Source organism: Fistularia commersonii, chromosome 18 (assembly GCF_037954325.1).
Source record: "Fistularia commersonii isolate RoL2024-O1a breed Wild chromosome 18, RoL_Fcom_v1.0, whole genome shotgun sequence".
Lineage (NCBI taxonomy): Eukaryota > Metazoa > Chordata > Actinopteri > Syngnathiformes > Fistulariidae > Fistularia > Fistularia commersonii.
The window spans coordinates 10,418,334-10,444,865 of NC_141301.1; the positions used below are offsets into that span (position 1 = coordinate 10,418,334).

Genomic DNA, 26,532 nt, shown 5'->3' on the forward strand with positions numbered 1-26,532 from the left:
ACTTAAATGCATGTTATGGTTTGTGTTAAATCACAGACACTTATCTAATCTGAATGTATAGAAACAAAATATCTACCTTTCCATCGAATGATTAGATAAAATAAGCATGGTTATTTAACAAATTCCTCAAATGAGTCCTTCGCTGATGTTCGGGTTTCCAGTTGAATGCTGTTACTATGTCCTAACTTTGTTGCTGCACCAGTGCATCATTCTCAGTCATGTTGAGATTTCACTCTGGAGGCATGATGGGACCTTTCAGATAAATATTTAGGTCTGAGGTCTGACAAGTGAGGTGTGCTGCGGTGCCGAGAAATTTACAAGAGACGGCAGTAGTTTTTGCCCAGAGTGAAAAAAATCATTCAAAACCCTGGGAGTGATTTTCTCAAGTCTTTCACACAATTTCCAATTTTTACGTACTTCTCATTGGTCTTCCATGTTTAAACACTACACTGAATTAGCAAAGGAGTGATTAGAATGAAACATCAAGGGGGACATCAGCAAGTTTGGATGTGAAGTAAGCAAGTTGTATCCTAAATTATCATAAATCGTAGATGGGAATTTCTTTCTTTTTCTCCCTTCGTAATTACATCTGGTCCAGAGCATTAGCCAAGTTAGAGTGATAAAGGTGGAGCAGGAGAAGAACCACCTGCTTGACATCAGCCTGTTCTTTGCCAAGATCTCCATCCCTAAGCTATTTCATCACTGTGGGACTACATGTGCAGCAACATAGTATAGGTCTTGTTTCGGCTTAAAATGAATCTCTGAGGGTGCGGTGGTTCACGCTTCCACTGCACAGCAAGAAGGTTCATGGTTCAATTCCAATGGAGGGGGGACTTTCTGTGTGCATGTTCTCCCCCGTGTCTGCCTGGGTGTCGACACAAAGTCCAAAAACATGTGGTCAGTAATTTGGAGACTCTTAAGTTGCCCAGATGTGAAAATGAGACTGAAATGTCGTCTGCCTCTACATGTGACACTGTGCTGTGATGGAGTGATAACTGATCGAAGGTAAACCCCGCCTCTTACGAAATGAGGGCTTTAGTAAGCTCCCATGAATCCAGGTGCAGGTTAGGTGGAATAGATAATGAATGATTGAATCCATGGGTTGAGCTCTGTATTTACATATATAATCTTTTAAAGTTGTGCCTGTTCCTTGTTAATCTGTATAGACGGTATATCATATTTGCTCAACATCACGGTCATGGCGTTAATCTACTCCAATACAGTCATATTTCGTTTCTGCATTCAATTTTCAGATGTGTCTTTTTGCAGCACCGTTAGAATGCTGCACCAGGGCCAGACAGCTGTGCTCTGTAGGGCAGCGAGCCATGGCCCTGTATGTTTTCTATCTGCACAGGAATTTATATGAGCCTGGGGTTACAAGCACATGAATGGGCCCCAGTGTGCTGGTTCTGTTTTGACGTCACCTCATCAGTGTGCATGGGACACACTCATTAAACTGGCACAAAACACGGCTCACTTACATTTCAAAAAGATCCTTAGCTTTTTTTTTTTTTTTGGCAGAACCAGTGTGTCGATTTTGAGCAACCAGCAGATTATTTACAACACACGATATTTACAGCATCGTGTAATTGTCTCTTAATGTGGAGCTGCATGAAAAGCCCAAAGCTTGTGTGTTACAGTGAGGGGTTTCTGTGAATAAAAGCTAACACGCACATGTTAAATCATTGTTCACATATATTTTATAACATTTTGAAGTACATTAAGTACATTTTAGAAATAGAAGCTACAATTTATAAAACCTTTCCAGCAGAAATCATTGATGGGCCAGCATCAGCCTTTTCCTTTAGCAGACAGGTCTATTCTGTATTTAAAAAAAAATAATGAAAAAAAATATATCGCTACATTGTTTAGTCCTGCACTACCTTTAGATTCCCATGAAAGCACCAGCTGTCTGCATATCTTATCTTTTATAAAATATAAATTATTGAAAAAATATTCAAATGTTTGTGAACGCAATACAATAAAAATGATCTCATAACAAAAATACAGAGACACTATAAAATGTACAAAACAACATTAAAACAAAAAGGTTTTCCTTCTGAATCCATTCTGAGATATGCACATGCCACAAGCTGGTTATGTGCTCACATGCCCAGCAAGGGTTCCTTAAGACCCACAGTAGATTGTATTGTTGGATTTACAAAAAAATAATAATAAAATAAACAATAAAATAAAAATATTAAAAAAAAAAAAAACATTTCAGGTAACACAAAGTCTACTCTTGGTTCATTAATGTACTAGCACAATGACCTTATCATGTAAAATAAAATGTTTTTCCTGGGCAATGTCAACGATTAAAAAGTCATGTTTAAAAGTATGGGTTCTCTTGAACATAAAGTTTGACTCGAGAATTAAGAACCTGAATCTAAATGAAAAAAAAAAAGAAAGAAAAAAGAAAACAACCAAAAAAACCAAAACAGTGTTCTGAGACCTTGACATTAACTAGCAGAAATAAAAATGAAAGTACAGTGCAGCTTATGACTACTTAATTGGATGTAGATCTAATTATACGAGTTGGATAATAATTAGAAGTGTGGGTGAGAGGTTGTGAGTCAGTGCTCTGTAATGATGGACAAGCTTTTTATCAACATAATGAACATGTAGGTCTCTTTCCACAGCCAGTGGGGGATCCCTATCAGCCAAGTGGGTCTGACTTAGTCTTGAAGCAGTTTGCTTTCCAACATATTAACAAACGATCAAAGGAAATCAACACTTTTTAAAAATGTGAGAGAATTCTGGTCCCTGTCTTCAATATCGTGGACGATACCAAAGCACTACGGCCAAAGACCTCACAAGGGTTTTGGTTATTATTCCTGCTTTGTCTCCTGCTTATTTGCGTAATCTGGGTCTCAATAAAGCATTATGAAATACAAGCTGTACAAATAGACATCTCGAAAGCTATTTTCATTCATTTTGGTAACATTCAGCCACTGTAAACAATAACATTGTATTATAACATGATATTTGACTTTGGCATTTCCCATAAGGCCAGTGTACAGCCACTGTTCCCACTGTTAGAGGGAAGCTGCTGCCAATTTACCAATATAACCATACCAGTGAATACTAATCCACCTATTCTGAAGAAATGTGCATATATGGATTGAATCATACAAGGACCGCTTACTATTATTATCCTCCATTGGGGTCACACATGATTACTACCTGCTCTATCCATGTCATTCTCTCAGTTACTTCCATCGATCAGCTTTTCCTAATCTTTCTCAAATCAACATTTTCCTACTGCCCGTCCTTTATTTCTGCCCTGTGCCATCTAAATATACTGCATTGGAAAAGAAAAGAACATTCTTAGGATTTTTTTAAACCCTCGTCCTCAACTACTTCACATGTGATTTTATCTTACACACTGACAAGATGAATAGTCAAATACTTTTCGAAAAAAACTCTAAAATGGACAGTGTACCTGACAAATTACGCTCCTAATCTGAAAACACCTGTTACCGAGGACACCTGAATTTCCCAACGATTGTCTACATTTTGCTAATACTGGTGTCATATGCGAGAAAAAAAGAGCATATGTTTCAGTCACAATGCCTGTCTTTAGCAAGAAAAAAAAAAAACATGTAGGCTTGAGGTTCAAAAGCAACGTCTACTTTCAGTTGTCTACCGATCAGACTATCTTGATATGACTGATCTTCCACTATATGCACACTGGCATTCAATACTGACAATACATCAACACATTGTATTTTAAGGCTTTTAGAGTCCAGTGCAGTAAAAATACTTGGCGTCTTGTGTTTGGATTCCACTGTAATACCTTCATTGTCAACGTAAGAGAATTACTCTTCCCAATATATGCCTGCTAAGTTTACATGAGTTGTTCATTAACATCAATAATATAATACTGGCACAGTCCTATGCTCCTCAAACAACTAATTCTAAACAACTTTTTTTTGGTCCAAGCTGGAAAACCCTACTTGTAAGAGAGAAATAATACGCATTTATGGATTCTATTTTTTTTTCTTACCCTTCGGCAGCTCACATTTAACGCTTTGGCAACCGTTTTCCGACAACTGTCTGCTTATCCCTCCCCGGTGGAATACATCATTTCTACTTTAGTCTATCTTTCTCACACATCTCTGACAACATTTGTTTCACTTGTCTCAACACTTTGCTACTTAAGCGGAATGGAACCTGTACTCCACCTGTTAGCCCTGCATCTGCTTGCGGCTGCAAAATAATACCATTATATGTCACACATTCTCCCACTCACACACAAACGCGCACACACATCTCGAATGCAACAGGGTATGAATACAGGCTTTTGGCTTGTGCCTTCTTTTAAAACATGGTCTGAGAAACAAGAGCTCTAAGATGACAAAGACCAGTTAGTCATTAAAAACATTTTGGTCCACCAAAACATGGTTTACTGACTTGAAACAGTTAAGACCACTTTATGAGCCCCAGTCCATGTGGCGTCTTAACTTTTTGTCTTTTTGACTTTTTTTTCTTTTTGATCTTTGCCTTCACTCGTCCGTATCTGGCTTCACGTCCAGCATTGCATGCAGCTCCTCTGGAGTGTACCCCAGCAGGCTTTTTAAGTCACAGACAAAGCGATAGACGTATCGTTTCCCTGAAGTCTTGTGGATGATATTCTTATCATAGTAGTAGCGCAGACCACGGCTCAGCTTTTCATAGTTCATCTTGGGCTTATTTTTCCTCTTGCCCCACCTCCGGGCAACCTAAAGCAGTACAGAAAAAACATAAGGAAAAATGATGGGTTAATATATGACAATATCTATGAGTGCACTACATAAATGCAAGGTATGGTTTCAGTTTTGAAACATGCAATAACTTTACAGTTTAGAGTTAGGAAAAGAAAAAAATAAAAATAAAACAAAAGGAGTAGGCTGGAGTAGTGCTGGAGTTCCTCAAAACGCTACTATTCATGAAAGAAATTATTGTTCAAAAAGGAGGAGTTAGGACACGAGAAATTGCATTAAAAATTTGTTAAATAATAAAATTCATGGCTTTATTAGATTTTTAAACGTCCAATGGAGCTCCGTCTGTGAGCATTTATGTCAATTTCTTTTTTGCTTTGAATTTCCAGTTGTTAATTATCTACATAGTCAGTACTGTTTATATCTAATGTAAAACCTGTGTTTACTGAATAAGAATACTGTAGATTCTTATTAAATCAGGTTTCCTAATTAATTAGGTGATCATTGGACTTTCAAGTAATAAAATCTGAAAACAGTTGCTCGCAAATCAGCATCAATACAGAGAAAGGCAGAGCCTATTTTTAGTTAGTCCGATACCAACATCAGGGAAAGTACTTCTGATGGTAATTCACTTGAAATAAAGCACTGCACTTTCGGAAAAATACTCATTAAGTCACACAACGATGATTAGTAAATGACACCTTAAGGTTTATCTGGCTAACTACTTAGGACCTCCCAGCACGAGTACCAGTTTCCAGTGACCGTTTGAAGGGTCATGACCTCCCACCTCATCAGGGTCAGAAAGCTTGAACTCCCAGCCATCGCCTGTCCAACTGATGAAGGACTGGCAAGACTTGTCGGTCAACAGCTCGAGGAGAAACTGCCACAGCTGGATGGGGCCGCTGCCTGAAAAGAAGATGTCAGACATATACATATGAAATATACAGAGCAGATGGTTAGATTAAGATACTGTTTTTGTGAAAGTGAAAGTTTAGCGCAGAGATCTAGATCGCAGTATGCTTCCGTGTTCTCGTGTCTTTTTTTATTTTTTTTTATTTCAAGGCTTTAAAATATCCTTTAACTTGTTGATTCAGTTTAACAGCCAATACAATCCATGGATGCCTTGAAGACCGAAACTAGTTAGACGCTCGGACATTCAAATACGTCTGAGGAGAAACTGTAGACCCTCTAATCTAGGTCACACTGTTGATCAACTTCCTAATGTCCTATTCATCATGACTTTTCTTGTCAGCGGTTGCTCTGTCCAGTATGTGAATATATTGTCTATATGAGTTCCAAACTGATGAAATCACTAGTCAAAAATAAAAAGAAAAAGGAGCTGTCTGGACATTTCATGAACACATCTTCAAGAATACAATGCAGACTGTGTGCCCACTGAAGGACAAGAGGGCCTGTGAATCGATCTACGATATTAAAGCTGAAAGAAATATTTGATTAATAATGACAAATAAAAAATTATAAAACCTTGTTGTAATTAAAGCTACTCGATCTAAAAAAAAAAAAAAAAAAATTGAAAGCAGAACAACGTCAAACCATTTTTTTTTCTATGAACTAGATGCAGTAGATTTTCCCCATGTGGCTTTTACAACCTGCTTTTACAACCACCCACCCACTTTGAGGCTTGCATGCTGATATCACACCTGTCTATGCTGCAGCATACCACACCAGCAAAAAAACAAAACAAAAACATAATAATAATAAATAAATAAATTAGTTAATTAAATAAAACATCAAAAAAAGATTAAAAATCAACCTGTGCAAAAGTCACCTAACTCTCGTGCCTCAAATGTTCCCTTATGTAACACATATAAAAGCACGTGTGGGTCGGGTATTTGAAATTGTATTTCACAGCGCTTTTTATTCCTATAAGCATTGGAGAAGGCCCATGACTACAGCCTCCCCCAATTTGGAAAATAAATGGCTACAACACTGCCTCTCTTTCAAGCAGAGAGTTTTGACTCACATTCCTTAGTCTAGTGCTGTAACTGCTGGCCTGTTTGTCAGCCCCCCAGTGCTCCAACAGCAGAATGTAGGCTGTTCTTTTACAGAGGGGGGGAGAAAAAGCCTTCCAAAAATATGTTACAAATGACTATGTACAATTGAGTGCATTGAATAAGCATGGCAAAATGGGGGGGGGGGTTGAGAGTGTCACATTCGTTGGAGCATTTATTCATTGAATCATGGCATGCGGAGTTGAATTGAGAATATGAGAATGGCTACTAAAATGAATAATTTATTTTCCATTCATTTTCAAATCGTCATCATAACTGAATATCAAGATTGCGTAAAAGCAATTAACAATTGAAGGTATCACTGTGTCAAGGCTTGTTTCTTTAGGGGAAATTACATCTGAAATTCTATGGGTTTTCACAAAGAATATAGAGCAGATATGTTTCAGGGCAACAGGCTGTTATTGAAAACTAAGGTGTAAATGATGAATCTTAACAGGAAACCACAGAGAAGCCAGGAGTGCAACTTATCTCTTTTCAACCTTGTGATTTCCTTGCGCTCACAACAAGTACCATCAGTCAACCTATGACGAGCACAGTAGCACAAGCAGAGGATGCAGAGATCAGCGTTGCGTTTTGAATTGAGTGCAACCATGTTTCTTTATTATACTGTTAAAGATTATTCTCTTACTATTTTTCTTTATCTAAGTTCACATTCAAAAAGGTGCTTGTTCCTTTCAGTGTCAAAAGTGCACTGTTCCTTGTACCAGTGAAAGGTGTTGAACATATTGCTTTCAACAGCTACCTGTCCACCCTCCTCAATTCCAGACTTGCTTTCTAGTTTTGGACAAACTCAGACGTGCATCCTCTTCAGTGAAAATGCTTTTCCCCTTTAGGATGGACAACTCAACAAACATAAGCAACCGATACATGTGAGGGAAAAGATTAACAAACCATAAAGGCACCGTGAATATGGGCCGGCAGTACAGGCACTGACTAGGGGGACTTCAGATATCACCTTAGAACTAATTCTTTACTTTTGATTGTCTGATCATCACGAAACTTTCCAACATCACAAATGAGTTATATGCATACCAAGAAAGGGAAAGTCCTTTGAGATACATCATTATGTGTGCATTGGTCTTAACATTGACTGGATTTCCCCCACTTCTTAATGCTGGCAATCTTTCAGTCTTGTGATGATAATTTAAAGACGGCTGAGAAAGTCCCAAAATCCTCGGCCAAGCTCATTGTTCGCTCAGCAACAATTGAACTCAACATTGTAGTTATGACCACAAAAGCAAGCACAAGTTTTTTGTTTAAAGCGGAATATTAAGAAAAACACAACTTCTTCTCCTTTTGGCTTTTCCCTTCAGGGGTCACCACAGCGAATCAACCTTCTCCATCTAACTCTATTCTCTGTATCTTACTCTCTCATACCAACTAACTCACATCCTCTCTCACTATTTCCATAAATTGTCTCTTTGGTCTTCCTTGAGATTCCACGGAGAATCCATGGAGATTCCTGTCTAACCTCATCTGTCAACCCGTCCATCACCATTGCAAAAAGGAAGGGGATCAGAGATGATCCCTGATGAAGTCTCACCTCCAACTTCTGTTACCCCTACAGCACACCACACCACTGTCTCACAGCTAGCATACATGTCCTGCACCAGTCTAACATACTTCTCTGCCACTCCAGACATCCTCATACAATACCAGAGTTTCTCTCTCTGCACCCTGTTGTATGCCTTTTCAGGGTCTACAAAAGTGCAATGCAGCTCCCTCCGACCTTCTCTGTACTTCTCTATTAGCATTCTCAAAGCTAATACTCATCTGTAGTACTCTTTCTAAGCATGAAGCAATACTGCTTCTCACATATGCTGACTTCTGCTCTCAGGCTAATTTCCATTACTCTTTGCTATAACTCCACTGGATGGTTCATCAACTTTATCCCTTTGTAGCTACCGCAATTCTGCACTGTCCCTTTATTCTTGAAAATGGGTTCCACCAACAGATCTATTTCCCTATTTTCTTAGCTTGATACAGCTGTGAAGATGCCTCATGAGATGAAGTGATGTGATGTTTTTCTTGTGTCATGAGCAAGGGGTAAATATAATTTCTGTTTATCGCCGTTGCTAGGAAACGTGGTAACTATAGGCTGAGATGCAGCTTACAGAATACAAGGACGTATATGAGAAGACAAAGGGGCGGACAAAGAGAGTGAGAAAGAGAGAGAGAGAGAGAGAGAGCACAAGAGAGATAGTAGGAGGACAGCTTAATCTATTTTGTTTCCTGTCATGTACGTGCATGTGTGTGTCAGTGTGCTTTTTTTTACTGGGGAGGGGTTCGCGTAAAAATCGGTGCATTACTGCACTACATCTGAAGTATTGCGGTGCATAGGCTTCTGCATTGCAGCCCTACTAAGTTATATAGCCAAAACTAAGAGCTAAATTGTGTACCTTCCAATAAATAACGACAAATATTACCAAAGAGAGGAAAATAAAGTAATAATAATACAGTTGAAAGTTTGGCTTTTCATTGTGGTGTCCTTCTCCCAGGTGTGATTTAATTCAAATAGACAAAACCTAATTACTTGTTACTATAGTAACAGTCTGTGAAGACATTATATGTCTTGATTCCCCAGTGTATCATTTAGATACTTATTATACAGGAGTCATTAACAGAAATATACATTGTAAATATAATATGAAAAAGGGCGTAGAATCAGTTCTGAAGTGTCTCATCCAATGGGAATACACACCTCTGGGCTCATCAGCCCCTCTCATCAATGACAGCATACATTTCTAATAATTGCAAATGCAAAACAACAATGCCACTTCATATCAGAGACCCAGACAGTGATGTCAGTTTTGATACTTTCAAGTAATAGTGGAAAATATGGAATGTTAGAAAGAGCGTTATTGCAATTTGGGCTGGCTAAGCAATTTATATTCTATGACTGTTTTTGACTGATAAATCTAAAATGACAATTAATACTTGAAAAAATGAATCCTTTTTAATCTGCTTCTGAAATGCCTGTTGGCACAGTTAGCTGAAACAACTATACTCAACCTAAGATCCTTGTCTTTTCAAGAAAAGGAGTGTTGTACAATAAGTCTGTTTTATACATGTAGGCTTCATTTTGCTCTGAAAGTACAATGGATGGAGGTTATAGTTTCTGAATTGCTTTCTACATCTGTTCTCCAATGTGTTATTGATGACAAAAAAAAAGGGGTTTGAGGGTTCTCCACACTTCATCTCTTACTATCGTCCATGGAAAGGATTGTGTCTAAGGAAATGTCAAAGTAGGAATATATGCAAAATTATAGTGTAGAATTGTGTTACGAGACCTCCTACCTGTATATCCTGCCAGTGCTGCTGCCGGGATGACAGGTTTATCCTTGCTGAGATCTGAGCGCTCCCTCACGTAGTCTTTAAAGGTGCCTTTCGGCTTGTGGCCGTGCAAGGCAGTTGGGTAATCTTCTGAGTCAAAGCTGTCGTAGGAAGGTACCCGCTGCAGGCTGCTGAATGAAGACTGGCTGCTCCATGACTGGGTCAGTCGGTCGCAGCTCTCAAAACTGTCAATGCTTTCAAAGGAGTCCTGGCCACCAAGCTTACCTAAAATGAATTTATGAGTGACAACAGTAAGAGAAAGTTTAATATCATTTATCGATAATTCATACATTAAAATAACAAAGTAGTAAGCCATCTTGAACCTGTGTTTTATTTTTTTGTTTTTAATTTTTCATTTGTTTTGAGTGGAAGTTACAAAACTTCCTTACACAGTCAATTATTATACCACATCAAGCTTGTAATGATTCTTTTTTTTTTTTTTCTGTGCCATACCTACATCGATTTCATGATTTGCAAAATTTAAAATGTTCCCTCTGTGTTTTTCTTTAGCTCAAGAAGTCTAATGTTTAGAAAACAAAGCAAAGACCTTGAGACTAAATACTATTTCTTCTCACTATATGGTTCCATACTCTCCCGATTTCTCACCTCATTTCACTTGTACAGCCACCATTTGGATTTGATTTTAAAATGGAAGCTAATCACACAAATTGCCCGGCTATTTTTGGCCTTAAGAAAGATAAGAGGAGCCTTTCATTGGTGAGCCATTAACAAATGACAGATAATGCAGTACCCCGATTGATGGCAAAATCTGCATCTGCTGAAATTGAAGCCACATGTGGCTATCAGTTCTGCTACAAAATACTTTCCCACAAAAGCATAATGCTACGCCGAAAAGCTTGGTATGTGTGATTCATGAGGAATGGACCTCATATGTTGCTGGGGTGGGAACCTTTCATAATGGACATCGCATATGTAACTGGGAGATTTGCAAGCGACTGTATATTTCTATAGGAATAAACCAGGTTTCTAACTTCTCCAGAAAGTCATCTAGAAAAGCAAATCTTGTCATGTGAAACCCCACACTTGCTAACTGAGGCTAAAAAAAAAAAAAAAATGATCGTAATTCTGAATAAATATGTAGGCCGCAAAACACAGAGAAAGTTGTTGATGTGTTCATGTTCACTTTGACAAAAACAATACAATTTTCTAACAAGGTCTGTAGTGTATAAACCACAAACCAGTGGAAGACCTGCTTTTCCTGTCATCTAATGCATAACGATGAAGAACTTCTGCTAACTTCAGCACAACCACATGTGTGCAGGGGAGCCAAAGAAACACTTAACACCGACACACTGCATAACACTGCATGCACATGTGCAACAGAAACCAGATACTATACTCATATTGTATTTGATGTGTGACCCCTCACCTCTGCTGAGGCGTCCTACACACATGTTATCGGGGGATACCACCTCCTGCTTCACAGTGAAGTAGTCCCCCGGCAGGGGGTTAAGGGGTGTGTCTCGTAGGATGACAGTGGGGTATTCACTCTCGTATTTGAGCGTGAGCAATTCCTCTGAGCTGATGGGATGAAGTGTCTGGTAAGACTCTGTGATGAAGCCAGGCTCTGAGTATTCAGATGGAGGGACACACTGGGCATGCTCCACACCGTAGCCTGGAGGCAAAAAGAAAGATGACTTTGGAGAGAAAGCAGGGCAGGAAAAAATAAAAAAGAAGCTTAACAGAGAGGATGATATATCTTATGTGTGCTGAGTAATTTACCCTCTTGTATCAAGCTGCTGTTTAAACACTTAGCATAAGCGGGCTATACTGTTAAACAGACACACACAAAGGATCAGGCCTCCTCTGTAGATTCCTAAAACTCAACTATCCGTCCAGTCAGAATCATATTTAACATGCATCTTCTATTTTTGAACAGTGATTAATACTCACTGACAAAGTAGTCTGAGGTATAACGGGATTCCTGGAAGTTGGAGGTCAGCCCATTGACGGGGTAATGCTTTGTATCTTCTTCATGAAAAATAGATGGAATACCAGCATCAGTGACCTAGCCATTGATTTTATGTATCATGTAACTGCATGTAGCATTATTAAAAATTAATGAACCGGGCTAAATAGTGTCTTCCTGTTTGGCTCCTGTTACAATAGCAAATGCCAATAGAGTCTTTAATTGATTCACACAGTGATATCAGTCTAGTCTGTACAAAGACCGTATTTCCACCCACAATACATTAAATCAAACTTCTCTTCTTATTTGCCTCGAACATATTACAATATGAGAGTGCTAACATGACTTATTAGTGGATAAATATGGCTTTACCTTTTTGAAGCATTTCTAAATGTTCCCAAAGGATGTCGCCCACAAAGTCAGGCGCTAAGTCCAAAAAGCGGTCCTTCCCCATCGCACACAGGTTGGCGCCATTCATGCAGAACTTCTCGAAGTCAACGCTCTTTAGACTGAACTCATTCACTGTCCATGTTAGCCATTCGACGACATGGTTTTCTGTCCACTGTCTAGGATCTAGAGGATCAAACAGTCACATTAAGTACATTCATATTTTACATGAGGGTGTGATAATTTACTTCTGTTTAAGTTTGTCTTCACACGTATTGGAAGTGGTTCTGGCTGCCTTATGACTTTTATACAAATGAATGCAATACTTATACAACCAATAAAACAATGATTCATTTTCAATGGCTCATCTGGTTCTCGTGCAATGAACTGTACCACATACTCCAAAGAAAGGGTTTTTAATTGTTGAAAAATGTGGGAAAATCCAGTGAGGACAATAATGAATGTAAACAGCATGTTGCAGATACAGTACAATTACGTTGACAGAGTTCTGCTGCTCCCAAACAGCATGAGTCTCTACAGTTTGCCTCAGGAATCTTGCTCATTATTTTACTGCCTATCTCTTTGTCTGCATTCTGTGAGTAGCTGGGTCAGCCAGTTAGGATGGAGATGTGATTTTGCACTGTTTGGATATTTCTTGAACAAATGGATTATTTCTGGTTTTCCATGAGACAAATGTCTTCACCTAAGCATCTAGAGAATTTAGGCACTACAGGAACTTGATGAATGTATGCTAATCATGTAACATCTAAGTGGTTTCTGGCACCCATACTTTATTAATGAGATGTCATTCTCCAAAATACAGTATCTCAAAGTACAAGATGATTACCTTTGGGAATACCCAATCGCAGTTGTTCCTTGGTGAAGCCACTGAATGTGGCTTTAAGAGCCTGGGACATCATCTCTTTGCTTCCAGGAGTCAGAAGGGGGACATCTCCACACTCTGGATCTGGTCACAATTGACAGAAGCAACAAAATGTCATTTCTGAGCATAGCATAATCTGATTAGTATTGTAATTTTATACTGTATATGCTGATGTAAATCTATTGATCTTGACTGCAAAACCTATGATGCATCCTGCGCCGTAGTTCATGGTATGAGTATTAAAGGGTTAGAGGGGGAAAGAAACATATGAGTGGGGGTCATTGAAGAATCCATGAGTATGTGTCCACACTCACAAACAGCAAAAAAAAAATCATTACAGCTGTATCAGACCATGATTGACCACATGGCCAAGCAATAGCTTTGTCTGGACACATACCATCCCGCCCATTCGCTCCAAACAAAGATGATTTTAAAACACTTAAACAGGTAATGTAGGATTTTGCAAGACCTTTGCACGGTCGAGTAGCACTACTATCCACACATCTTGGGTGGGAGCACAGCGTCTGGTGTCCATCAGTGACACTATGACCCCCCTCTAGCCCCTCATACCATGTAGCCCCAACACAGTAGGTATACTGTCACCAGACGAAGCATGGGGTCAAACACTCAGAGAGGTCAGAGGTCGAGGATGAGGTGATGATGTCACCATGGCTGCTGGCGGGTGGGCAGTAGTGGTGGGGGGTGGGTTGTCTTGAGGGTCCCAGTCATACACTAGGCTTACTGTTTTCCGTTCACAGCCAGTGGGCACCCATTTGGAAACAGAACTTCCTTTGATGGCTTTAAACAGTGCATGATGACTCACACCCATCTAATTAGATTGACCAGACTACAGAAGTATTGGATGAAGGGGGAAAAGTTGGGTGGATATGGTGAGAGATATGGAAAGACGTCCCCTGGGCCACTTTTACTAGAATAGACTGTTAACATCATATCGGCTCAAGAAACACACGCATACACATAAGCTGTACAGACACAAAAGTAGTTTACAAAGAGTTCAAATTAACTGGCGTGTCTCTGTTATTGTAAGAAAAAAATGTGCCCGCATCGATTATACACCAAATACAGACATTTGCTGAGATTGGTTACGATGGGCAGGATCAAATAAGTGCTTCATCTGTCAATATGGGCTTAAGGGGTAAACAGACCCCAGATTTAGACTAGAAGGTTAAGATCAATCTTGATTATATAATTTTGGCCATATTACTTAAGATAACTATTCTTTAATCTTTGCTACGCATTTGTCATAATTGTTAAAAACATATTACAGCTTTGCTGGGAATAAAGAAGCTGGTCATGTAGAAATGTTGTTTCATGGCAGTACCATTCGCTGAAACCAGATGTTCTGGCATCTCCACCACTGGCTGGTGGTTATACTCGGCAACAGCTTTGCACACTGAGGCAACGTACAGTTCATGGTTGTTTTCACCGCTCACTGATGTCTCGACCTCGTCTGGAATTCACAGCAGCTGTCCCTCTTTTGCCCTTGTAACCAATGTCTGGCTTGCTGTTTGTAAAATAAGGCCCTATTTCTTTTTCCAGTTCCAACTCCTTTTTTTTCCCCTCAGTTTTTCTTTTTTGAAAGAAATAAAAGTCCAGACAAGATTTTACTTCACCTTCACATGATTCAAATGGATGTGAAATAATATTTTGTTCAGAGTTACACGTGATCAAACATTACTGTAACAGACACAAGTCACATATCAATTGAAAAAAAAAAAAAAAAAACCCTATCTTCTTGTGCATGATGCCCTTTGGAGGTTTTTTGGAATCTCAAAAAATGATTGAAAAGACATACCCATAGTTTGCAAACTGAGATGAAGCTTGAGCTTAGACAGTCTACCCTCAGATGTATGCAAAAATGCAAAAATGCAAAATGCGACAGTTTATCAAAGCAGGATCGGGTGGAGTTTGTATACACATTCAGAATGTTTGCACCTCTCCCTCTCCATTACTTTTATCAACCCAGTACTTGCCCACACGGTTGCAAACCCACTTTAGCAGTAAATCCTCCATCGAAGACATTCAACACCATAGTGCATGAGAACCTCCATTAGGCATTCAGAGGAGGGTAATATGTGATCTGATTCTACAGAGTCACCATAACTCTAGCCCGCTATGAAAGGTAATTTTGTTTAGTTTTTTCCCACTTGTTTACATTGCTATGATTGATTACTGCCTCTCTATCAAAGTATCTTGAAGTCTGCTTTGGAACTGCAGTTAAGCAGCCTTATAAAATTAGAATTGCACACTTAGATATCTACCCCTCCTTCCCCCCTTCCCCCTCCCAAATACAAGAAAAAAAAATCAACTGAAACACTAAGAAATGCAAAAAAAAAAAAAAAATGATATCTCCAGTGATAATAGAATAATAAAGTAACATTCAGAGCAAATGTGAATGCTATCTGTGGCAGAGCTAATGTGCAGTGTGCATCCATTAGTAAGAGATGGGAGCCAGCATCAAGACCATATCTAGTAAATGATGAAGTCCTGATAGGATTTCAGTGCCTGTGAGTCCCATTAGAAACAAAATGGTCAATGCATACAGAGAGTTATAGCATCCACAAGTCATCACTTTCCGCATTACGCCATGTGGGTTCATCATCAATATGAGCCCGATCTGTTCAACTAACAAAAATGCACAAGCGCCTGTAAATCACGAAAACATGATGGTGTTACAATTACATTAAAAAACATTAACCATAACACAATTGTTGGGGAAAGGTATAGGGTGAAAATGTATTCCTGATCTATGTCAGATCTCTATTTAAAAAAAAATAAATAAATTTAAGACAATGTACAGTCCAGAGATATTGATTAGCCACTCCCCCTTGCCCCAATATGAGAAATGAGCAAGTAGTTGGGTGGGACTCTAAATATTTTTCTCCGAGATTCTTAATACACGCTGTTTATCTATAGTGGCCTAATGATAATGCCCTTAATATTACAATCGGGTGAAGGTTCTGTTCAGGACCTGAAGTGGTAACATCAATGAGCATGAAGAGGAACAAATACAAAATTAAAATAGCAGCCATCCTGTCTGTGTGACAGATTGCTGGTGTGAAATTTGGATTTTATCGGCTTGTGCTGTTGTCGTGCTGTGTCTATGGTTGAGAGAGGTGGGACAGGCCGTAGCTAAACAAGGCACAGGGAATATAGCCGGGGAGCTGAGGGGATGAGTCACCTCCGTGTAACATGAGCCAATCACAGAACAAGAGACCCAGGGTTAGGCACACAGGGAGAGAGAGACACAGATGAATGAATGAGAGGTCCCATAAAGATCCCTCTTTTCTCCTCATCTCTGGTGTGACATCACAGTGGGATCAGTGCCATCTCCCAGTCTGGCAGAGGCTGAGTTCATTCATAAAGCCTGGACTGCTGCCTCCACTCAGAATGATGCAATGCTCCAAGCAGTGCAGGCAACCAGACCTAACAAATGAGGGACAATATGCTTTCTATCATGCAATTGGGCTATAATTAGACCAATAGAGCTTATTCAATGAGCTGGTGTGTATGCACAGCATGAGGAGTGGTCTGCAGCAGAAATAAAGACAACATACTGTTTAACATGAGCATTTATGCTTTCGAAGCCTTACTGTACCTAAGCTTGGAGTGCGCTTAAAAAAAAACACTTAAAGAGTCCATTTCCTGTGGCTAAGTTGCCACTTCCTGTGGGAAGAGGGGTGAATAGTGGGTTCAGGTAAGGTTCAGAATTTTTGAGCCACCACTAAGGTGCATAGGTATCCCACATGTGTATTGTAACATATCTGCAAGAGATGCAGAGAAAAAGAGGGCTGGCCCTGGCTATTTGCCAGTGGCTTACAACTGACTGTTTAAGGCGGACCCGTCTAGCAACAGAGGACCCGAGGTGACATCGATATCTGAGAGAGCCTTTGATGGAGATCCTATCTGGACCCTCGGTTTGAGAACACAGGATTATAAACCTAACCGACATGAAGGGGGCCCATTCAGCACCACGGGGTGATAAAGTGGCTTTGAGTTGCAGAGGAGCAAGAGGAGGCGGGCAGGGTGGCAGTCTGGCTTTCAGAGGGCCGCTTGTTCAGCCAGCTGCTTTGCTGTTTAGATTTCCAACTTGATTCCAAGGGCCAGGAATAGAAGTGTAGGCCTGGCTCAAGCTAAAGGAAAGAGGGCAGATCAGATCAAGAGCGAGCCTGTCCCAACAAAGGACAGTTTTAGAGTGATCCAGGACCAAAACCAAGGACAATGGTGCTAAAACACAGGTTTTATTCTTAGGTCTCCACCACCGGCTTCTGGCTGCTCTCGTGAAGCACGAGGCTGCGGTGATGTAAAGCGGCTATGCGGGATGAGGCCACCACTGCTGACATCTGTTTTTGGTCATGAAATTTTTGTTGTCCAGGATCATCACCACCACAGACACACCGGCTACCGTACGAGACAATAAGTGAGACTAATACTCCATGGCTGGCTGGCTGGCTTTTTTTTTCCCTCAACTCTCTGCATCTCTGAAATCACATTAAGCAATGATGTGAAAGTGCATTAACTACACTGTTTATGCCAAATAAGTCTTGGTTTGTGACATTACCTCTGAGTTTGAAAAGATCAGCCAGCTCTGACAGATGCTTAACATAGCGTCCCCCAAAACGCTTGATAGGAAGCGACGAAACGGAAATCTAAGCGATTTCAGGAGAATTTGGTTACTTATCACTCATGGAACGACTCATCATATTGGCTCTGTAGGCGTAAAGGCCTATTTTCAAGGCATAATAATGAACTTCTCTCAAACGTTCATCTCAAAATTTTGAAGGTCTTCAGAATTCTTTGAATGCAGGCACATGGTACCGTATATATTTTCTTAAGGCAAGTATAAACCCGACAAATCTAAACATTTTAATTTCTTTGGTGCTCAACACTTTTAATGAAAGCATAAATTGGTTAAAACTTCCTTTCCAGCGCTTTGAGGTATGTGTCCTAACATCAGTGAAACTAACATCTAAATACCATTCTGAAGAATGCAGGTGGTGCTACACAACCTGGATAGCTGCCTTTTGAGGCTATATCACTGTTATAAACAGACAGAGGATGCTTTTGCGGAACTGTTTAGGGAATAACCAAACACAAGACATATCTGACAAACAGTTTACTTTTTGTGTTGCAATTATTTTCTTCTCCAAAACGTTGTATCCGCCCCCATTTTTTGCCCAAACTGAAAAATTCCACAACCAACTAATGATATAAATGGAATGTATGGGACACACACAAACAACATCCCTCACAAATTAGAGTATTAAATTAAAGTATTAGAGATTGAATAAAATGTCTAGAGGATGTACGTTTTGGTATTGTACAGTCATTGTTTCATTGACTGTAAGAGAGTATTTTAACTTTTTCCATAGTAGGAAAATAAATCAACAGTGGCTGATATCCATTGTTTTTATTCCAAACATTTCACTTTAAATTATTATTTTTTTTTAAATTATTTTAACTAATACTCTTTGCCAGTAAGTATTGTAAGTAATTGACATAATAATTTCAGTATCATTTTGCAAACATGTAAACTGAAATATTAGTGGTAATCTCTGATTAGAAATAATGAATTGATTTGTATTTCTCTACAATTTACTTTTCACAAAACCTACTGGATATTCAACCTGAAAATAGCCTGATTTACTTTCTGCAAAACAGCTTGCTTTCTTGTAATCTTTGTGGTGTGTTTGTGGTACTGAGCCCCGCCCTGACTTGAACACACAGGACAGAACAGAGAATCAAGCGTCACTATACAAGACAAAACATTCGACAAAAAGTGATTTTCTTTCCATTTGATCTTTCTAAAATGCCGCACCTGCCGTGATACCCATCAAAAACCAAAAGCCTGCAGAGTAGCTTCGCTGCATTACTCGCTACACAGGACTCGATACTCCTTTGCTACTCAACAGTGTAACAGTATCCAGTATAATACTCTGTCATTCGCTACAATTGGGACACTTAAATGGCAATAGTGTAGCAATATTTATGGGAATAGAAGCAAATAAAGGAGAAAGGAGAAGTACACTCAACAAGAAAGAGGTTTAACGGGTTTAGAGATGAAGAAGTTGTAAGAGACCGCTACAGCATGACAACTAGGCCGCACTTACACATCGCTCTCTGTGTTGCCAGTAAAATCATGGCAAAAGACAAACAAACTTTTTGGCCATTTTTGCCTTTGCCTGAGTGGTATGGAAAAAAATCATGCAGGACCTATATGAGAAGAGTGGTGCTTGTCTGAAGGCAAGATATGGGCAGCAGATGGATACTTGATAAATAAAATTCCCCTTAGACCACAGTGTTTTCATGTTGCGTGCTTCACATTCCACCTCTGTTTTACAATCGCTAATGTGCTTCTCACAGCTTTCTTGTTTTCCTCTAATGTGACCAAAAATGACTTGTGGTCGAAGTTGGAATACAGTGTCAGCTCAAGATGATGAATAACCCTTCTATTTTAAGCCCTCGTGTAGGCTATATGGCTAATAACATCAAACATCTGGCAATGTTTCTTTTTATTTTCCTTTTTGCATAAAACACCTTTGCTTTGGACAGCTACCTTGCTTGAAAGTTAAAAACACCAGTACGATGACTGGAAATAGAAAACTCTGTTTTTCTTGCAAGATACAATGGGAGTGACTTGCACTCGTAATCGCAAATAGGAGGCAATGATCATAGTGTGTGTGTGTGTGTGTGTGTGTGTGTGTGTTATTTCTTATCTGTTGGTCTCTCACACACTCCTTGCAAATAGACACGCTGAGTCATTTCATCACAGACTAACAGGGATACCATGCTCACTCATTTGAAAGTGTGACTGTTCGTGACGATAATAATGACTATACCTTGTGAAGTTCCTACTGAATGACTAATTTTCTGCCCTTGTTACCAAGGGCAAGCAAGCACTAAATAAACATATTTGTGGCATCAGACAGACCATCTCACATGAGCAATTACTTATGTTAAGCCAGAATTCCGCACCACAGAACACCACAACAGATTTATTCACTGAAACCAGTCCATTCAAATATCAGGATAAAAAAGAAAAATACAAGAGAAAGCCAAAACAAAAAGGGAAATCATAGAACATGTACCTGTTTGTGTCAGAGTTCAAACTAACCATGAGCACCACAGGACACACCCACACCAGTTACCAACGAAAACACACCCTTCTTTAATCTTTACCTGGCAATCACCACTCATAAGCTCAACCCATGTAACCCGTTACAAACAGGCGGTGTGCAAACAGCAACAAGAAAAAAAAAAAAAACAAGAGAGGAAACAGAAGAAGAACCTGGTAGTAACACGAAAAACAAAATGCATGAGGCTACCTGTCTGAGAGTGAAACATCAGTTGTGAAACAAACCTGCTTTGTTTCAGAACCAAGTCTCAAACGGGTCATTCTGCAAAAAGCAGCCCATTCCACTAGAGCTAATGCACTTCCAACATATGGAAATAGAAACAAGCAACAAAACCAGAACAGATCAGTCACTGTGATGAAGGGATATATGAGTGTTTGTCAATCCTTTCTGGTGCAATGTCATGCGTCATGCCAGTTTGTCTTCGGTCTGACTGGAAATATATATATAGAAGGAAAGCCTGTGATAGAAGAATTCACTGTAGAGTCGCACTGACAGTTGTTTTTGGTATACGACACATAACGGCGGCATGATGCTGTGACTCAGAGATTACAAGCAAGAAAAGGGCTTGGAATGGGATGGGACATACCTATAAGACCAGAAACACTTTACACTTTACGCAACATCAAGGAGATGTCAGAGCAACTCATGAGGCCTTCAGGGAAAAAGAAAAACATCTGAGGACATGAGTGGGAGGAACACTGGAGGAAAACATATTGGGTGGCAGAAAAGAGTCATGTCTTAAAAATTGCATTCAAAGCTAAATTTCTACTCTCACGTCTTTCTTTATTTTAATTATTAACCTCTTGTAAAATCTCCTGATGAAAGTGGAACATTTTTGCAAATTCGCAATGTCTGAGCTCAAACAGCTCTTTTAAGCACGCTAATGTGTATCCATAACTACCATAGAACGTACCACACATTTCAACTCTCAGGACACCCCCTGAACCCCCTCACCATGTGTTTACAATTTAGCAGACCGCTGAATTTAGAGCTCACACACCTTACTTCATGATTCCGGTTTATAAGTGAAGATTAAGGCGTGTGGTCACTAGGGAAGTGTGGGCAGAGGCAGCACAAAGGTTTTATGTTTATATGGAGAACACAATAGATGACAGCCTAAATGACGAAGCCGCTGATAAATACTAATAGCGCAGGAGGATAACCGAGCTGTTGTCACACTATGGCATCATATAAGAGTGGAAGAAAGGACGGGCGGGCCATTATTGAAACATATCACCGCTGTTAACAAATTTGTGTATGGTCGTATCTCTCGCTCCCTCAACACAGACACAACGGGGTCAAATATTGACTAATGACATAATGCGTGATATATCGAGCACTAGAGTACCTAATCGAGTTTTGATCACGAAAACAATTTCGCTCTCGGGTTGACATGGGACATACTTTTGTCCCGATTCATCGACAACCCACCGAGAGAGCCCTGGATCACCCAAACAGTGTATGCACAGCTGCCAGGCATCCATCCACACTCAAACATTGGCATTATTACATGGCTCTCTTGAGGAAGTGCTGACACAAACACACCAAAGCAAAATTCTGCTTATGTAACGCACCATTCTGAAAGAAAGTTCCCCCTCTTACCGTACCAACATGGGAGGCACCTCAAGAGAGAGGTGCTCCGTGGCACGGTCTGCATGCTCGTGTACATAAACGGCCATCGAGAAAACAAGCCGCCATATAAGGGTGGTACCCTGAATCATCAGGCATGCCAGTTATAACAAACAGCAGGGTTTTGATCAGATAAAAGTAAGTCTTCCTCTTTTGCTCCTCGATGCCTCCATGCATGACACCTTCCAGGGCATGCTCACCAACATTCCAGTCAGTCAATGAACCCTGACCTTCAGCCCTAATGCAGAGAGCAGGAAAGAGAAGCAGGAGACTCACTCAAGTTTGAGACAGACGACTCCCATTCCTGTAAATTGTTGACGACTCCATTAAGTATTAAATACATAGTGGGATAACATGAACATTAACTCACCATGTGTTTTGGTATAATTGAACCCCTTCCAATCTATAATTTCCTACTTACCCTTCATGTGTTGATAAAGCTTTAAAACAAACTACTGTGATGTGGGTTACAGTGAATAGCACTGGATAAGGACGTTATCTGACGATGAATGGATATAATTAAAGATCACTGACTGAATGAGCGAATGTTTGGGCGCCCCCGAATTCCCAAAGGCTTTGAGTAAGCTGGCATCGGCCCTACTTATGTTGCAAACTCAACTATTACCAAATTTACATGTCCTGTAAACCTCTTTACCTGGACCACATATGTTTACATCTTCGCTTCAACAATGCTACAGTTTTAGAGTGAGAAGAGCTGCTGCTGCTTCCAAACTAAAAAAGTATTCTTGTTATTATGACTCTAGCTGTCAGTTGTGAGCATCACTGCTGTTCCCTTTTCTTCTTTTTTTTTTTTCTTTTTGGACAGAGAAAGCCAATGACATTAACTGCATATTTATCTTGTAAGCATGAGAAGTTCAAGGGGTGAACAGAAACGTGTAAGTGTCAAAGAAAAGACATGTTTGTGTAAAAGTTGTAGAGTCATGAACTGCCGCTTGGCAGCTCGAGTTTAACCCGACTACGCCGACGAGGCGGTAATTGGGAGCAAGCGTTGCGAAATGATTTTGCAACATCGTGCTACGCTTTGGCAACATAACCGCAGTTGTCAGCGCATTTAACGTGAGATGTTTATGTTCAAATCCAGGCCCAGCAGGTACTGACAGTGAGGATAGAGCGGGTAACATTGTGAGTCACATCTCCTCGGTATATCAACATTTGCAATTAGTTTTACATTTCCAAATTGTGCCAGCGCAACTCGCCCGTTTCACTGAAGCCACCGGACCAACAAAATCTCGGGGGGGGGACTGGCAGATGAAAAAAAGCTACTCAATGCAAATAATCAAAACAGGCCACCATGCGTAACATCAATCCATGTAACAGTTGTTATGCAATGAGAAGTGAAACCACACCAAGGTTTAAACCCAAACACAGTGTTCTCTCTTTGCCCTGGACTACCCCTTGCACGAGCCAAGTTTTCCAGGGTACGGGGTCACAGAGGCAAGCCTCAGCACTGCAGATTCATCACCTCAGTCTGGCTCTCCTTCCCTCTGGAAAGTCAGTTTCAACCACTAAGAAGAGGAGGGGGGCTGGAGGGGAGGTTAAAGGAGGGTGAGAGGAAGAGAAGACTGTGGGGTTGTGTGTGTGTGTGTGTTTGTGTGTGTGTGTGAGAGAGAGAGAGAGAGAGAGAGAGAGAGAGAGAGAGAGAGAGAGAGAGAGAGAGAGAGAGAGAGAGAGAGTGGGTGAACAGTGAAAAGGGACCACAGCCTGTCTCCTGTATGGGCTGGACAGAAAGCGTTGACTTTACCAATTTGACACTTTAGGTCAGAAAAAGTTCTTCTTAAGATGGGAGGAAAGGGGGGGCTGTTTGTTTGTTTGTTTGTTTGTTTGTTTTTCTCTTTACCAACAAAAACAAAATAAACAACAACAAATGACTTTGGGGGAACATGGAAAAGCCATTAGAGCAAAGCACGCCAAGGATGACAGATGAAAGTTTGTCGGTTCAGAATAAAACCAACATTATGTAGATCACATAAACACGGGCTGCATGAGAGTTCTGTCAACACAACATATAAAAATCTACTTTTTGTGTTGTTGTTTTTTTAAATGTCTGTGTGTGTGAGAGAGAGAGAAAGAGAGAGATAGATAAGCTATGTGTGTGGTAACTTTTTTTTTTCATATTTGATCAGTTCAAAATGAGTGTCAAAGGCAGAGGTAACACAGGCTGAAAACATGATTCATGCAGTCACAAGAAGAAACACATTGCCTGAGGCTATTGCATGACAGCGCAATCTTTTGCATGATTATTTTCTTCTTCTTCTTCTTCTTCTCCGTGTAATCCACTATTGTGCAAGTTAACACCGTCCTTCCACCACTGAAATACTCTCAGGACATCATGTTACTCAAAGCTCCGGCGATTTACCGAAAAAGCCCCACCACTATCCACCCTGAACGCATCTCGGTTCGCCCAGCACCCGGCGGGATTACAGACGTAAACACTGATTTTTTTTTTTTTTAGCAGAGTTTCACGACTTACCGTCCATCTTTTCAGCCTTTATAATCGTTAGCGTCGGTTTCATATCGACAGCCGCCGTCATGATCATCAGATCGGTGGGACTTGATCTCGCCGGGTCCCTCTTTTATTCTAAAAGCTCCAGAAGCTCAATGTTGTGTGTGTGTGTGAGAGAGAGAACGAGGGAAAAGAACTTGTGTTTAAAAAAAAAAAAACACACCGGTTATTAACTATTATAATCTTCCCTATCACACTGAACACTGATTCGATTTCTTTTTACTCCCAACTTGTCTCTCTTCCTCCTTCCCACTCCGGTAACAAAAAAAAAAACACTGAACACACACTCCCTCTTTTTCCTCGTTCTTTCTCACTCACTCACACACACACACTCACTCCTTCCCTTCCGTCTCTGGTTGTGGGGCGTTGCATTTGCGGAGCGCCGGAGAGCGACGACAGCTGAAAGGGGGCGGTGTTTCGAGGGTGGCGGCCGAGGGAGCTCTGACTTGCCGGTTGATTCACAATTCAATTACGAGCAAACCCCCCCCATCCCTCATCCCTTACCCCACCAACGTAACTATTTGAAAACCCCTACGTCATCTGACGCAGTTTCCCGCAAGTTTCCCGCAATTCTGGACCCTTTTACCTGGAGGAGTGCACCGGCTAAAATCCCTATTTAATGCCCCTTTCACCCAATATAACAAATTTGATGATGATAATAACAACAACAACAACAACAATAATAACAATAATAATAATAATAATAATAATAATAATAATAATCATCATCGTCATCATCATCATCATCCTAATAATAATAATAATAATGCCCCTTTCACCCAATACAACAACTCTGATAATAATAATAATAATAATAATAATAATAATAATAATAATAATGATAATGATAATAATGATAATAATAATAATAATAATATTAATAATAATAATAATAATAATAATAATAATTATTATTATTATTATCACTACAACATATAATAAAATCATCACAATAATAATAATAATTGGGGGCAGAATGGTGGTGTTTCTGCCTTGTTGCTCGAAGGTCCCCAGTTGTATTCCAACAGGGGGCTTTTATGGCATTTATGCCATAAAAGGCATTTATGCCCCCCCCCTCAACGTGTCTGCGTGGGTGACCTCTGAGTTCTCCGGTTTCCTCCCACACTCCAAAAATATTCAGTCGGTTCACCGAAGAGCATTAATTGTCCAGATGTGTGAATGAGGGAGTGACTGGTTGTATGTCTTAGAGCAGGGGTGTCAAACTCAAGGCCCGTGGGCCGGATTAGGATCGTGAACAGGTTTAATCCGGCTCGCAAAGCTAAAAAATACCAAGTTTGAGGAGTGAATTGAACAATAAGTACGTAACAGTAGTTCATATGTCATGATAGAATAGATTTTCCCCCGTGTTGCCCCTGAGCTAAAATGGGTTTGACACCCCTGTCTTAGAGTGTGAGAATGAGAGTGAATGGTTGGATGCTTCTTTTTGTGGCTCTGCGATTGACCGGCGATTGGTCTCGGCAAATAACAGCTGGGATGGGCTTAAACCCCCCCTACGACTGGAGAATAAATAGCATAAATAATGAACTACCAGCTTTTCGAATAGATCATCACAGTAGCATGGTGTTTAGCACTGGTCCTGCGGGAGATTTGATTCAGAGTTCATGGCTCCATGGGTTTTCACCATGTTTTCCAGTTTCCTCCCCCAACCAACAACACTCAGCGGGTTCACTAGTCTAAATTGGCCACAGGTGTGAATTAGAGCATGAATGGTTGGATGCCTCCATTTGTAAAAGTGCTCATGCTGACGGACATGTCACAATGTACGGGGCCAATCCCAATGGTTCCGTGTGCCGGACGGGTGGTATGTACAATAATAATAATAATTTGTCTGGTTCACCCTCATTTCATCTATTAATAGATGGAATGAACGCTATATCTTTTTGTCCTTGTTTTTCCCCACAGTGAGATCTGAGTAAGTAAAAGCTCTGTGAGGTA

At 40.1% G+C, this 26,532-nt stretch overlaps 1 protein-coding gene across 2 annotated transcripts; it reads right to left on the bottom strand.

Annotated features, from left to right (window-relative positions):
* Window positions 1–1,677: 1,677 nt before the first annotated feature.
* On the bottom strand, window positions 1,678–24,990 carry LOC147224348 (protein c-ets-1-B). 2 transcript variants are annotated; one of them, XM_086164915.1, is made up of 8 exons: window positions 24,544–24,990; window positions 13,231–13,350; window positions 12,369–12,569; window positions 11,981–12,055; window positions 11,457–11,702; window positions 10,031–10,291; window positions 5,488–5,606; window positions 1,678–4,721 (listed from the first exon to the last, which is right to left on the bottom strand). In XM_086164915.1, the coding sequence occupies exons 1-8, from the start codon at window positions 24,608–24,610 to the stop codon at window positions 4,506–4,508; spliced, it is 1,305 nt and encodes a 434-aa protein (XP_086021041.1). In that variant the 5' UTR covers window positions 24,611–24,990; the 3' UTR covers window positions 1,678–4,505. The 2 variants fall into 2 exon arrangements, with proteins under 2 accessions (XP_086021041.1, XP_086021039.1); XM_086164913.1 differs by having other exon boundaries at window positions 11,981–12,058.
* Window positions 24,991–26,532: the final 1,542 nt, after the last annotated feature.